The following is a 13,118-nucleotide window of genomic DNA, read 5'->3' on the forward strand; positions in this document are numbered from 1 at the left end:
GGAGGCAAAAAGCCAAGTTTTGAGGCTCTTTCTGAAAAAAGCTTCAGAAGTGCTTCTTTCCAAACCACGAGGAAGAGCATTCCACAACTTAGAGGCCAGGAAAACAAATTATCTGCCTCCTCCTCTGGTCTTGTGAATGCGGGGGATTTGGAACAGTTTGATGTTGTTAGATCTCAACGATCCCACCTGGCAGTAGGGCTTAAAACGGCACCTAAGACAGAGATGACTTTTGTGAGTATAGGCCCTGAAGGCAAAGATGAGCGCCTTAAATTGGATCCTTTTATGGACAGGGAGCCAATGAAAGTGTTGTGAATGGCAGCACCCTGTCACCCGGGGAGGAATCTTGAGAATTAAACGAGCAGCAGCATTCTGAATGGTTTGCAGACGCTGGATTTAAAAAGCGGACAACCCCAGATCATATTCCAAACGGGACAACCCCCAAGGCATGGACTATCGTTTTATGGAAGTCCTCAGGAATAAGCTGAAGGAAGCATTTTTCTTAGGAACCTGAAAGTGGCAAAACACGTGGCGGATAATGCCTTGATTTGGGGTTCAAAAGTAAGATTTGAATAAAATTTTACCCCGAGATTTCTTAGCACGGGTGCAGGAAGAGGCACGCAATTCAAATGGCCCCCAGATACTGGATTAGGGGGGAGGCCTTGGTCCCGAAGAAAAGAATCCTAATTTTATCAGAGTTAATCTTAAACCGCTTGCATTCATCCAGTCAACTATTGCCTTCAGGCAAAGCTTAAAGGAACACAAGGTAATAGGCGCGTTTACATGAAAAGCCAGAAGGAGTTGGGTGTCATCCGCGTAGGATCAAACCTGCACACCCCAAGACTCAACTAGTTTTGCCGGTGGCTCCAGACATACATTAAAAATGGTGGGGCTAAGTGCCGAGCCCTGAGAACTCCACACTCCAAAGGTTTGGTATAAGGAGAAAGGAAGAAAGACTGGGAGCGATCACCGATGAAAGATTTTAACAGTAGCAGGGCTTAGTCTCTGATTCCGATCCTTTAAAGTCTGTCAAGCGGAATAACATGGCACCCTGTATCAAAGCAAGATGAGAGGTCACGTAACATTACCATAACAGATTAATTCAGATCCAAATTTTATTTTATGAATTCTGAAACTTCGAGCAGAGCCAACTCAGAACTATACTCAGCACGAAATGCCGATTAGGAATCATGCAGCAGAAGACTGGACTCAAGAAAGTGTGATATCAACCTGTTGGCATTTTTCTCCAATAGTTTAGCAACCGTAGAAAGGTGTTAAATAGGTCTAAAGTGGCTTAGAACCTTTGGGCCAGCCAATGGTTTCTTTAACAGGGGAAGCCACAATGCTTTATTGCAGCTAGAAGTAACCAGAGCCAAGTCCAGGGAGTCAGTCAACAGTCTATGATAAGATGCATCACGTTTTAAACTAGCAGGAGGGCAGGGGTCCCGAGGGGAGCCTTATTTGCATCTTGAGAGTTCCGCAGCTGACTCCTCTATATGGTTGTGGAGACAAATCTGGTCCAGGGTGAGTTAGACATCACTACCTGATTGGTGGGGCTCTGTACCGCAAATTGTTCGTAGATTGTTTGAATTTATTTAAAAACAAAATCAGAGAGGTCCTCGCATAACTCCAAGGAAAGAGAAAAGGTGTTTCTTTTTGCATTGGGCGAGAGACAAGAATTCACAATCTTAAACAACTCTTTGGGATTATTAGCAACCTCAGAGATGGAAGATGCAATGAAAGTTTTTTTGGCTGTCCGAACTGCAGTGTGATATTTTTTCAAAGCAGCCTGGTAGATTACTTTCGCCGCTTTATCATAATTGGATCTCCACTGCCGCTCTAACCTTTTACAAAGTCATTTCTCTAACTTAAGGGCGCCTGGAAACCAAGGCATGGAAGGCTTTGATCTTTCTGAGGTATGGGATTTCAAAAGAGCAATTGTGTCGAATAGGTCTAAAGTTGCTTAGAACCCTTGGGCCAGCCACGAGTTTCTTTAGCAGGGGAAGCAACAGAGATTGCTTCCAGCTAGAAAGAACCAGTGCCCGGTCTAGGGAGTCAGTCAATAGTCTATTCATGACGAGATTCATCACTGGACCAGCACATTCTAAAATAGCAGGAGGGCAGGGATCCAGAGGGGAGCCTTATTCGCATCTTGTGAGTTCCGCAGCGGACTCCTCTATGGTTATAGGGACACATCAGGACTCCCTGATTGGTGGGGCTCTGTGTAGGAAATTGTTCGTAGATGGCTTGAATTATCTCAAAAAAGAAATCGGAGCGGTCCTTACATAACTCCATTGCATTGGGAGAGACAAGAATTCACAAGTTTAAACAACTGTCTGGGATTATTAGCAGCCTCAGAGATGGAAGATGCAATGAAAGTTTTTTGAGTCGTCAGCTGACTCCTCTATGGTTATAGGGACACATCAGGACTCCCTGATTGGTGGGGCTCTGTGTAGGAAATTGTTCGTAGATGGCTTGAATTTTCTCAAAAAAGAAATCGGAGCGGTCCTTACATAACTCCATTGCATTGGGAGAGACAAGAATTCACAAGTTTAAACAACTGTCTGGGATTATTAGCAGCCTCAGAGATGGAAGATGCAATGAAAGTTTTTTGAGTCGTCCTAATGTCAGCGTGATAGATTTTCAAAGCAGCCTGGTAGATTGCTTTTGCCCCTTTATTATAAGCGGATCTCCATTGCAGATATTTATATAGGGATTTGTATAACTTAAGGGTGTCTGAAAACCATGGTGCGGGAAGTCTCTGATCTTTTTGAGGTATGGGATTTCAAAAGAGCAATGGCTGTCTAGGGCGTTGACCAGCCAGATATTGAAGACGGAAACTTCATGCTACAAGTCTCCTTACTCATAACAGGGTGTGGACTGTAAAGAGCCCATATGTTGAGAGTCAGAGATTTTATGCCAAGTTATGGAAAATATCTTTGTCAGTCCTTGCAAGCTAAAAGGGACTGTGGAGAGCATATAGAAAGGAATTAAAAAGTCGTCAGACCAAGCAGGTTCCAGAAAATGTTTCAACAGGACTGTTGAAGGATTTGCTAAGATAGACTAAAGTGTATGACCTGCTTTGTGTGTGGGCTCCTTAACTAGTTGTTCTAGGTTAAAACCTTCCACTAAGGACCAAAACTGCTGCTCAGTTCTATTACTCAAATCGTCCACATAAAGGTTGAAATCACCCAATACCAAAAAATAGGCATGGGGCGGGGATAGTTGACCTAGTGCATCGGTTAGAAGCTGTAAGGAGGCAGACAAAGCGTCAGGAGGATGGTTAATAAGCACCCCCGATAAAGTGAAAGATGAGGCTAAAACAATGGTGAAAGACAACCCTTCAATATCATTAACGTTAACCAAGTTTGAAGCAGAACAGAAGAAGGAGGAGCGATGTATAATAGCCACCTCGCCCTATTTGTGTCCACTCGGTCAACATGCTCAATAGAAAAATCTGGGGAAATTGCTAGTGGAATATCGGCGGCCAAACAGTCTTTAAGCCAAGTTTTATTAAGAAACATCAAGTCCCAATGGTTCTCAACAAGTAAATAAAAAGTGTCCAGAGCATGTCTGGGTAAGGAACGATAGTTGATAAGGCAGGCAGAAAAGGCAGAACCTAATGTGGGTAGAGACAAACCACCAGGCCAAATGTGAGGCTTAAATCCTCTGCCCTTACCTCAGTAAGGGCTACACATCTCAGGAACGTCAAGGGAGAAACATCAAACAGGATATTTCAATCCTACTACTAGGTTGGTATGGGTAAGCCCACATATACAATTACAGGAGGCAGCATAAAAAGCTAGCAATTTAGCCCTTGAGTACCTAAGAGGGGGCGAGTCGCAGCTTACTGGCAGCATGGCTGGCACTGGCCTCGATCCGGAAGTGGACGGCTGTAGACAGGCTAGCCTTTGGCGTGCCAGCAGTGCATCCACTGCATATCCGTGGCATAAAGCAACTCATATAGTGTGAGGACGCTGCAACACTAAAGTGCGCCAAAAGAAAATGGCGCCTCAGCATGGACTCTAATGGAATGCATAAGCGTTGTCGGGTTAAAGTGCAATTTGCCCTACAAGAGGTAAAGCGTTACCTCAAAGTAGCAAAGTACATTAAAGCCTTTTATGAAGTAAATATCCCCCCAACTGCGCAAATTTGGCTATGCCTCAAATGAGAATATGCATATAGTTTTCCAAAGTAGCCCCCCTTTAGTGGAATTTCAACTTTCAGTAAAAACAGTAACATACAACAAGCATTAAAAAAACACTTGAGCAAACTAGCCACAGTATGTCTGCGGCATCAAGCAACTGATATAGTGAGTACATTGCAACACTAGAGTGCGCCGAAAAGAAAATTGCGGCTTAGTGAGGACTCCAATAAAATGTGGAAGCGGAGTCGGGTTAAAGTACAATACTCTTGCCACCCAATACTCCTACCCACCCTAAAAATACCCCTGCCACCCAAATACCGTAACCCACCCTAAAGCCTAAAAATACCCATGCCACCCAAATACCCTTACCCACCCTAAACCCTAAAAATACCCATGCCACCCAAATACTTTCACCCACCGTAAACCCTAAAAATGTGTGTGGTAAAGGCATATGCATGGTACAGATGCGCGGTAAAGGTATTCTGTGGTAATGAACACGTTGTAAAGGTTGTTCCCCTTCCCAATGATGCCAAGCCCCAACATTCTGCCGCTACCCCAACGTTTTCCATGACAACAAGCTAAACATCTACCCGAGAACAAGCCCAAGCGTCCCTGCCGACAACACGCCCCAGTGCTCCCCAACAAGAAGCCCCAATGTCCCGGACACGTGCCAATGTCCCCAGACACCAAGAACGAATATCCCCAGACAGAGAGTACCAAAGTCCCTCGACAGCAAACCACAATGTGCCACTGCCACATTCCCCTGCAAAAATAATTGATAGCCCCATTTACCTGCACAGCCGAAGGCCAGGTGATAACGTGAAGAGGGGCTGAACTTGACGCAGCAGACGTTAGCCTTTGCTTCAATGCTCGCAACTGAATTGTCCAGGTTGGTGGACCATAGTTTGACTGGAAGAGAAAAAGTGATGAGAGAATCAGTTGGGCTGGGGCAATGTTTATATGAGCTCGGCTTCTGGGCATACAGTGATTAACAGATAACGTACAAGAAAGCACAGAAGCAAAACAATATTCTATACACACTGTGATCGTTTTCACGGGATGATGGAAATCAGATATTTCATTTTGCAGCCACCACTGAACATTTTATACCTTCCCATCACAATAAGGAGTTAAGGACCTCTTTGCAGAATGGCTGCATGGGATGTACGGCAGCGGATTAATCTATACATCATTCACTGTCCAACCTTATAAATAGTAGAAGATATACTTGTGAAAAATAGAATCGTCATTAAATGTTTGGATCTGAAAATGAAGACCTTTCCTTCTGTGAGAACAATGTGTGTATATGCTTGTGACACTCATTCTATTTAGGTTCCCTTGAGGTTTTTTGCCTTAGTACCAATAACAGAAAGGGGACGTTCTGAGATCTTTTTTGAATAGAAGATATTTTTCTGCAGTAGGTCTTATTGTCAGGCATGAATCACATAAATACCAGCACAACAATTGCAAAGACCTCCTGGACCTCATGTGAAGAGGTGCTCAAGCCAATAGGTAAGCAAATGTGCTGTGAAAATCTACTGATGTTGCACCTGCGTGTAATCAAATAGACAAAGTTCTTTGCCCCTGTACACCAGTCAGCTGCCATTAATTATAAATCTCCCTATAGTGTGGTGAGGGCACAGTAACAAGCCGCCTCTATGAGGGAGGGTAGAATCCAGGATGGTCTTGAACTTTCCTGGTGTAGGCATCTTCATCATCGAGGAAAATCGCCTACTAGTATCAAGATTGGAGGCCCCTGGGCAAAAAAACACACAGAGTAGGCCTGAATACATATGGATGCATGGTATCACAGCTGAACATGCAGGAGGGACTTTCCTCCCACCAGGAACAGACTGCTGTGAGGAAAGGGGTGTATTGTATGGTGTAGTTTTCCGACCTCACTGTGTAATACACTTACCATCCCCTTTAGGTCCAAACCCTGTGTAGCTGTGGTACTGAGAAGCAAACCTTACACAGAGGAACAAGTGCAAAGCATTTAAAAAGCACCACAACAACTGAAGAAGAAATCAACATGACACTCAAGAAAATCCAACACCAATTTATAAAAATAGACTGTTTTTTATAATAATTTAGACGATGAAATGAATAAGATCCACTGGAAGGTTCCTGAACAATTATTTCACAAGCAAACCTAAATCAAAGCAATTTCATTCACCCACGAATAAGACTTGGCAAAGTCAATGAATTAGACACTTAGAAACTTATTGATGAAAAACTTAGGTAGGTGTCAAGGTGGTCGATTAGAAATAGTAGGGAGGACCCACTCCATGAGGGAGCTAGTCAAGGAGAAAAGCAAGGTTCTCAAGAACAGTTACCTTCACAGAAGCAGCAGTCCTTCAGCAATTTCAGGCACTTAATATGAGCTGTAATGGATTACTATGGAGTGGTCCTGCGAGCACAATACCAGCCCTTGTTAGAGGTCCTTGTATGCAGAGCGGTGAGGTTGAAGCAGCAGCTATGTAGACCAGGGGGAAATGCAGGACCACCAACAAGACTTGGCATATGCAAAAAATAAAAATAAAAATAGGTTAGCTGTGTTGCAGACCAGCAAGGTCTGTGGGACTAACTCAGCAAGGGAAAGTCAGGGCCACCCCTCAGAACGCAGGAGAGCCAGCAGGAATTGATGGAACCCCTTGAGGACTATTTTGCAGCAGGCACAGGGAGTCACAAGGAAGCCTCAATAGCAGGAGATGAAGGCCCACGAAGCAGAGGATGCAGGCAGGGCATCTTTCTTGAGGCTGTGCACTGCTGGAGGCTGGGGCTTCTTGGAGCTCGAGGATCTTTCATGAAGAAAGCCAACAAGCCTTGGCAAACAGACGCAGTGCGCAGGGAGGTGGTTCACGTCGGTTAGAGAGGGATTACAGTCACCCCAGTTGTAGGGAAGACTGGTTAGGCCTCAAGAGAACCAACAAACCACCACCTGTGTTGCAAAGCCAGGCGATGTCCGTGGGACAACAGGATCAGCAAACCAGTTGCCGTCGTAGAGGCGCCTACGGATGCAGGGAGGTGACTCCTTCTAGCTTGGATGCAGGCTCAGTGCTTGGTGACCCATAGGATGAAGGGCCTCGGAGTTACAGAACTCGAAAAAGCACAGGGACGAAGATGCAGCAGGAATCTTCCCACCAAAGCAGTCCTGTCTTTGGTCCTGGCTCAAAGTACAGCAGAGTTCCAGTGTCCATCAGCAGAAGAGTCTTTGGACAGTCCTCACGACGACAGGCAGTCGGATCTTGAAGTCGTAGTTTGGACAAATCTAAGGACCCACCCTAAGGGGAGCCCTTAAGTAACTCTAAAAAAGGGAAGGACCCCTTCTGTGGTGACTCGCCTATTAGAGGGGGTCAGGGACGGTATTTAGCTGTCCTAGCTAGTCAGATGCTCCTAGGGGCCAAGATTCAACATGGCAGAATCAAGTGGCCATCTGGAGGAGCTGTAGGCACCTCCCTAAGGAGGAGCTCTAGGCACCTCCCTAGGGAGGAGCTGGGCAGGATGGACACTCCCCTATCCATTGTGTGGTTTTGCGCCAGAGCTGTATCCAAGGGCTACTGACTGGGCAAAACTGGTTTGGGCAAGGAGGGCACCAAATGTGTCCTTCAATGCAGTCTGGTGGCGCTCGGAAGCAACCCCCTATATAATTCTAAATGAGAGGAGGTCAGACCTCTCCTTCGCAGGAAATCCTTAGTTTAGCTTCCCCTGTCGGAGTTAAGCTCATCAGGAGGAGGGCAGAACACTGTCTAGGGTCGGTAACAGCACACGCTGGCAAACAGGCCCTGTAAGGCTGCAGAGGTAGGTACTGAGGGGTCCTCTAAGGAGCCCCCAGTACATGGCATCTTTCAACTAACACTGGAATCGGTGTAGTTGCATGATTCCAAAATGTTTACTACCAACTTGCAGTAGGACATCTCAACTTGCCAGTGTCCACTACATACCTTATAATGGCTGTCCACTTGCAAAGCCCAGAAAATGGAGTCCGGGGTTTGTAGGGGTACCCACACACTTAGAACCATGCACCCTGCCCTTGGACTGAAGGGCCTACCTTATGGGTGGCTTATAGGTTAAAAGGGCAGTGACCAGGATATAAAGGAAACCTTCTATCTAAAGTGAAAGGTGCAAGCACCATTTCACACATGCTGCAATGGCAGCTCTGCAGACACAGTTTACATGGGCTCCCATGGATGGCATAATACATGATGCAGCCCACCGAAGACGCATGGTGTACCAATGCCCTGAGTACCTCAGTACCATATAATAGGGACTTATAATGGTGCCCCAGTATGCCAATTGTGGGGTGTACAGAGTACTCACCCTAGAATATAGAGGAGAACTTCTACTGGGTTCGTGGTTAGCAGGATCCCTGTGAACTACAGTCAAAACACACTGACACAAAGCAAAAAGTGGGGAGTATCTATGCCAGAAAGATACTACTTTCCTACATTACCTACCTGCAGTAACTATCTTTTTGATAGATACTCAATCTACCTGCCAATTCCTCACCTATAGAACAACCCTAGAGGTCTTACTGGATTGTTGAAAGGGAGTTCCATGAGATTGGCTTGGACAGCAGATGGAAAATTGGAAGTATGAAGCCAAGCATGCTGTCTGACTGAGATGGAGCTGTCCTTTGCCCTGGTGCCCAAATGTGCAGTGTCCAAGCCAGATTTGATTATGCGTCGAAGCATTCTGTCCATCTGCCAAGACCTTTTGAAGGTGTTCCTTCATGTCAGGGAGAACAGGAGGAAAGAGTATTTGAGCCATGTCCCATAAAGCATGAGTATATCATGCGAGCAGGCAATTGGCATTAAGGGACTTGAGTGGGATGCCTCCTGCTGAGATTTTCTTCCCCTAAACCATTATTTTCCATTCCCTGTCAGAGGGGAGCGTAGAAAAGTTGTTTCTAGATTGCATCCCTGAACAAGAAGCTTGAATAACTAAACTTTCCAGGGAATTATGAGACGTCAAAAAGGGTGGGAACCAGGAATAGAGCGAAATCTGTGAGCCACCAGGTGATTCAATGCTAGTGAAAAGGAGGATTTCCCCTAGATAGACAACACAGTGTCTACAAGAGACTCATTGAAAGGGAGTAGTGGTTCAGCTGGATTCACTGAAGGAAGTAGAACCTTTAAGAGGATATTAGATTTCGCCTCTGTGGTAGGTAGTTTCAGGTCCAGCTCTGTGGCAGCCTTCAACATTACTTTGTGGAGTAATACCACTTCTGTCATAGGGAATCCTAATGGGTACTCCATAGCAAGTTCAGGGGAGGTGTCCTGCCCGCTGGCAGAGAACATTCTTTCAATTTCCAGGGGTTCCTGTAAAGTAGAATCCTCAGGATACTGCTCCAATGGATCTGAATCTGCGCCAAATAGTTAATGGAGGCAGGTCCTATATGTCTTCCCTCCAGAACCCTGTGGTCCTACTGACATGAGCAGAGTCGTGGTTCGACATTGGGCTGCGGAATCGGTGGAACCATAGTCTGGGCTGAAGAAGGTGGTGGAGGTGAAGTAGGCGGAGGTGGGGTTGGGGGCGGTGGAGTCGGCAGCGGTGGTGGCAGCTTCATTAGAGTGCCGGGTCAAAGCAGTATGGTGCTGACGCTAGCTCCGAAGGCATGACGAGTGGAAAGTGTTGTTGGTCCCAAAGAGGCATCGATGTCTTCACAAAGATGGCATACATCAAATTAAGAAAAGACGCGTGTCGGCTTCCGGTGCCGGGATCGGGACTGGAGGTCGGTCCGGAGCCGGTTCCGCAGGAAAAGCAGGGCTGCACGCAGATCCTCTGAAGGAATGACAAATAAGCTCTGGTTCAGAGGACAAAGGTCATGTCAGAGAGGGCAAACATCGAGGAGACCTCCCTCTCGGCTGTTTCTTGATCTTATGTTTGCGCCGCCTTTTCCTGGTCAACGTCAATGGAGACTAGGAATGGTCAGAACATTTTCTTTGGCGGCAATCGTCCCTGGCTCGAGCCATAGAGTTTGGCTTTGCATTTTTTAACTTTCTTTGAATTCAAGCTAATTCAAGAAGAACACTACTTGCTACCATGATCAGACCTGAGACCACATAAACAAATGGGATGGGGGATCTATGATGGACAGCTGCCCTTTACAGTTCTTGCAAGGTTTAAACCTTGATTTTTTCGTTCAGAGACATTCTGAAGAGGTACTGCGTTATTTTTGACAGACTGTAATCAGGAAAGATTTTCCTCATTAAAGAAGCTCCACATTCGCGTCAAAATGCAGAAAAAGAGAATTGACTACGGTACGTCAGGGCGGGTGCTATATGGGCTCTGTGGCCTCATCTGACGTCAATTCTGGCACCGACTGAATCCAGCGCCCTTTACTGGAGACTTCCAAGCTTTAAAGTTTCTGGATCCAGTTTGCCACTGGCATATGTTATACAGGTGAGGAATCTGCAGGTATAAGTATCCATCAGAAATGTATGCTATGATATGGTATTTCCTGTCATTGTTAGTATGGAATGGAATGTCAATGTATGGTATGGTATGTCACTGTACATGATGGTATGGCCTGTTTTCTAGTATGGTATAGCCTAACCACTGTATGTTATTGTATAGCTTGCAATTGTCTAGTATGGTAGGGACGGTCATTGTGTAGTAAGGTATGGCAAGTTGTATAGTACGGTATGAACCTTAACTATATAGTACGGTATGAACGGTCATTGTATAGTATTGTGCAGCCAATCATTGTATAGTATGGTTTGATATGGCCTGACATGGTTCACTATAGTATAATATTGTACGGTATGGCCTGTCACTGTACAGTATGGTATGGTATGTCATTACATAGCATGGTAGAGTAAAACCGGTGATTCTATAGTATGGTATGGTCTCTCATTGTATAGTTTGGGATGGTATGGGCTATCATGGTATGATATTATCTGGTCTGTTATTGTATAGTATGGTCTGGTAAGTCCTGTCCTATAGTTTGGTATGATGTGACTTGTCATTGTATAGTATGGCCTGTCATTGTATAGTATGATTTGGGATGGCCTGTTATTGTATAGTATGAAAAGGTATCAAATGGTATGGCCGGTCATTTTATAGACTAGTATGGTATGGCCTCTCATTATACTATGGGGTGGCTTGCTATTGTATGGTATGTAATTTTATAGTATGGTATAGCGTGTCATTGTATAGTATGGTATGCCCTGTTATCATACATTATGGTAAGGTATGGCCAATCATTGTATAGCATGGTAGAATATGAAATGGTATGGCTGGTCATTGTAAGTTATGGTATTGTATTGGCACTATCATTGTATAGCATGGTATGCATTGGTGTGGTATGACCGGTCATTGTATAGTATGGTATGATCTGTCATTTTATAATATGGTATGGTCTGTCCTTATATAGTATTGTGTTGTATGGCGTCGTGGTATGGTGTGGTCTGTTATTGTATTGCACTTTATGGCCTGTATTTGAATAATATGGCATGTAATGGTATGGCCTGCCATTGTTATGGTATGGCCCGTCATTGAATAATATGATATGTTCTGACATTTTATAGTATTACATGTCATAAAATGGCCTGCCATTTACTAAAATTGTATGGTATCGTATCATATAGTGTGGCATGGTATGGCCTGTTATTTTATAGTATGGTGTGGCCTGTCATTGAATATTATGGTATGGCCCGTCATCGTATAGTATGGTTTGGTATGACCGGTCATTGTATAGTATGGTTTGGTAAGACCTCTCATTATATGGTATGGCCTGTCATTATATGGAATGGTATTGAACGATATGGCTGGTCATTTTATAGAATAGTATGGCCTCCTATTATACACTATAGTATGACCTGTCATTGCATGATATGATCTGCCACTGTATAGTATGTTATGGTATGGCTCGTCATTGTATGGTATTTGTCTGTCAGTTTATGTTATAGTCTTGTCATTGTATACTATTGTATTGTTGACCTTTCATTGACTTATATAGTATTGTAAAGAATGATATGGCGTGCCACTGTATAGTACGGTAAGGCACAGTATCCATAGCCAACGCGTTTTGTCCTACAAGGACTTATTCAGGGATCTGATTTGTTTGTGAACAAAGTAGGTCCTTCGTAGTATTACTATGTACAAATGCTCATGGATTTTGACATCCAGTTAAAATATCCAAATTGGAGTGCATGTGCTCCTCAACCAAAAATGTGCATGGCGTCTATTTCGGCATTTCCACCGAAATAGACGCCATGCACATTTTTTGGCATTTCCACCGAAATAGATGGCATGCACATTTTTTGTGGAGGAGCACATGCACTCCAATTTGGATACTTTTACTGGATGTCAAAATCCCTGAGCATTTGTTCATAATAATACTACGAAGGACCTACGTACGTTGTTCACAAAAAAATCAGAGAAGAAATCCTTGTACGACGAAACGCGTTGGCTATGGCTACTGTCTGTTGGCGTGATGATTTTTTATAGAAGAAAATGAATAAAGAATCTCTGAACAAAAGAAACCTATTTCATATGTATTTGTTACATGTGTGATATGTAATTGTTGTGGATATTTATGATGTGGAAGGGCAAAAAAACATGTTTAAATACAAATGTATCAATTCTATATATATATCTTGTTTTGTATACGCATTTTTAAATACATGTATTTTTAAATATATGTATATATATATATATATATATATATATATATATGTCACAAGGAATCGCCTCACCAACCGCACAGCATTCCAGCGCGAAAGACGAACACGGACCCAGAGTAAGTGCTTAGTGGTTTTTTATTGAATCAAAAACCCAGTAGCTGCCATGACGCGTTTCGGCCTTCCAGAGGCCTTGATCACATGACGCTGTCTCGTGAAGCCAGAGTTTTTAAAGTGCAAGTGCAAAGGTTAATCATGACATCATCACAATAGATATAGAAAACATACTATATATAATACATTTGTGCAAATGCGCAAACAGTTAAATGCATTAATTCATCGTGTGA

At 44.1% G+C, this 13,118-nt stretch overlaps 1 protein-coding gene across 2 annotated transcripts in view; it reads right to left on the bottom strand.

Annotated features, from left to right (window-relative positions):
- The window catches only part of COP1 (COP1 E3 ubiquitin ligase), a 689,508-nt gene that overhangs the window by 295,604 nt on the left and 380,786 nt on the right, over positions 1 to 13,118 (bottom strand). For both annotated transcript variants that reach the window (XM_085601600.1, XM_085601601.1), the window contains exon 15: positions 4,937 to 5,053. In XM_085601600.1, the coding sequence (XP_085457726.1) occupies positions 4,937 to 5,053 (117 nt within the window). The remainder of the gene's footprint in view (positions 1 to 4,936; positions 5,054 to 13,118) is intronic.

The sequence above is a fragment of the Triturus cristatus genome, chromosome 4_2 (genome assembly GCF_964204655.1).
Source record: "Triturus cristatus chromosome 4_2, aTriCri1.1, whole genome shotgun sequence".
Lineage (NCBI taxonomy): Eukaryota > Metazoa > Chordata > Amphibia > Caudata > Salamandridae > Triturus > Triturus cristatus.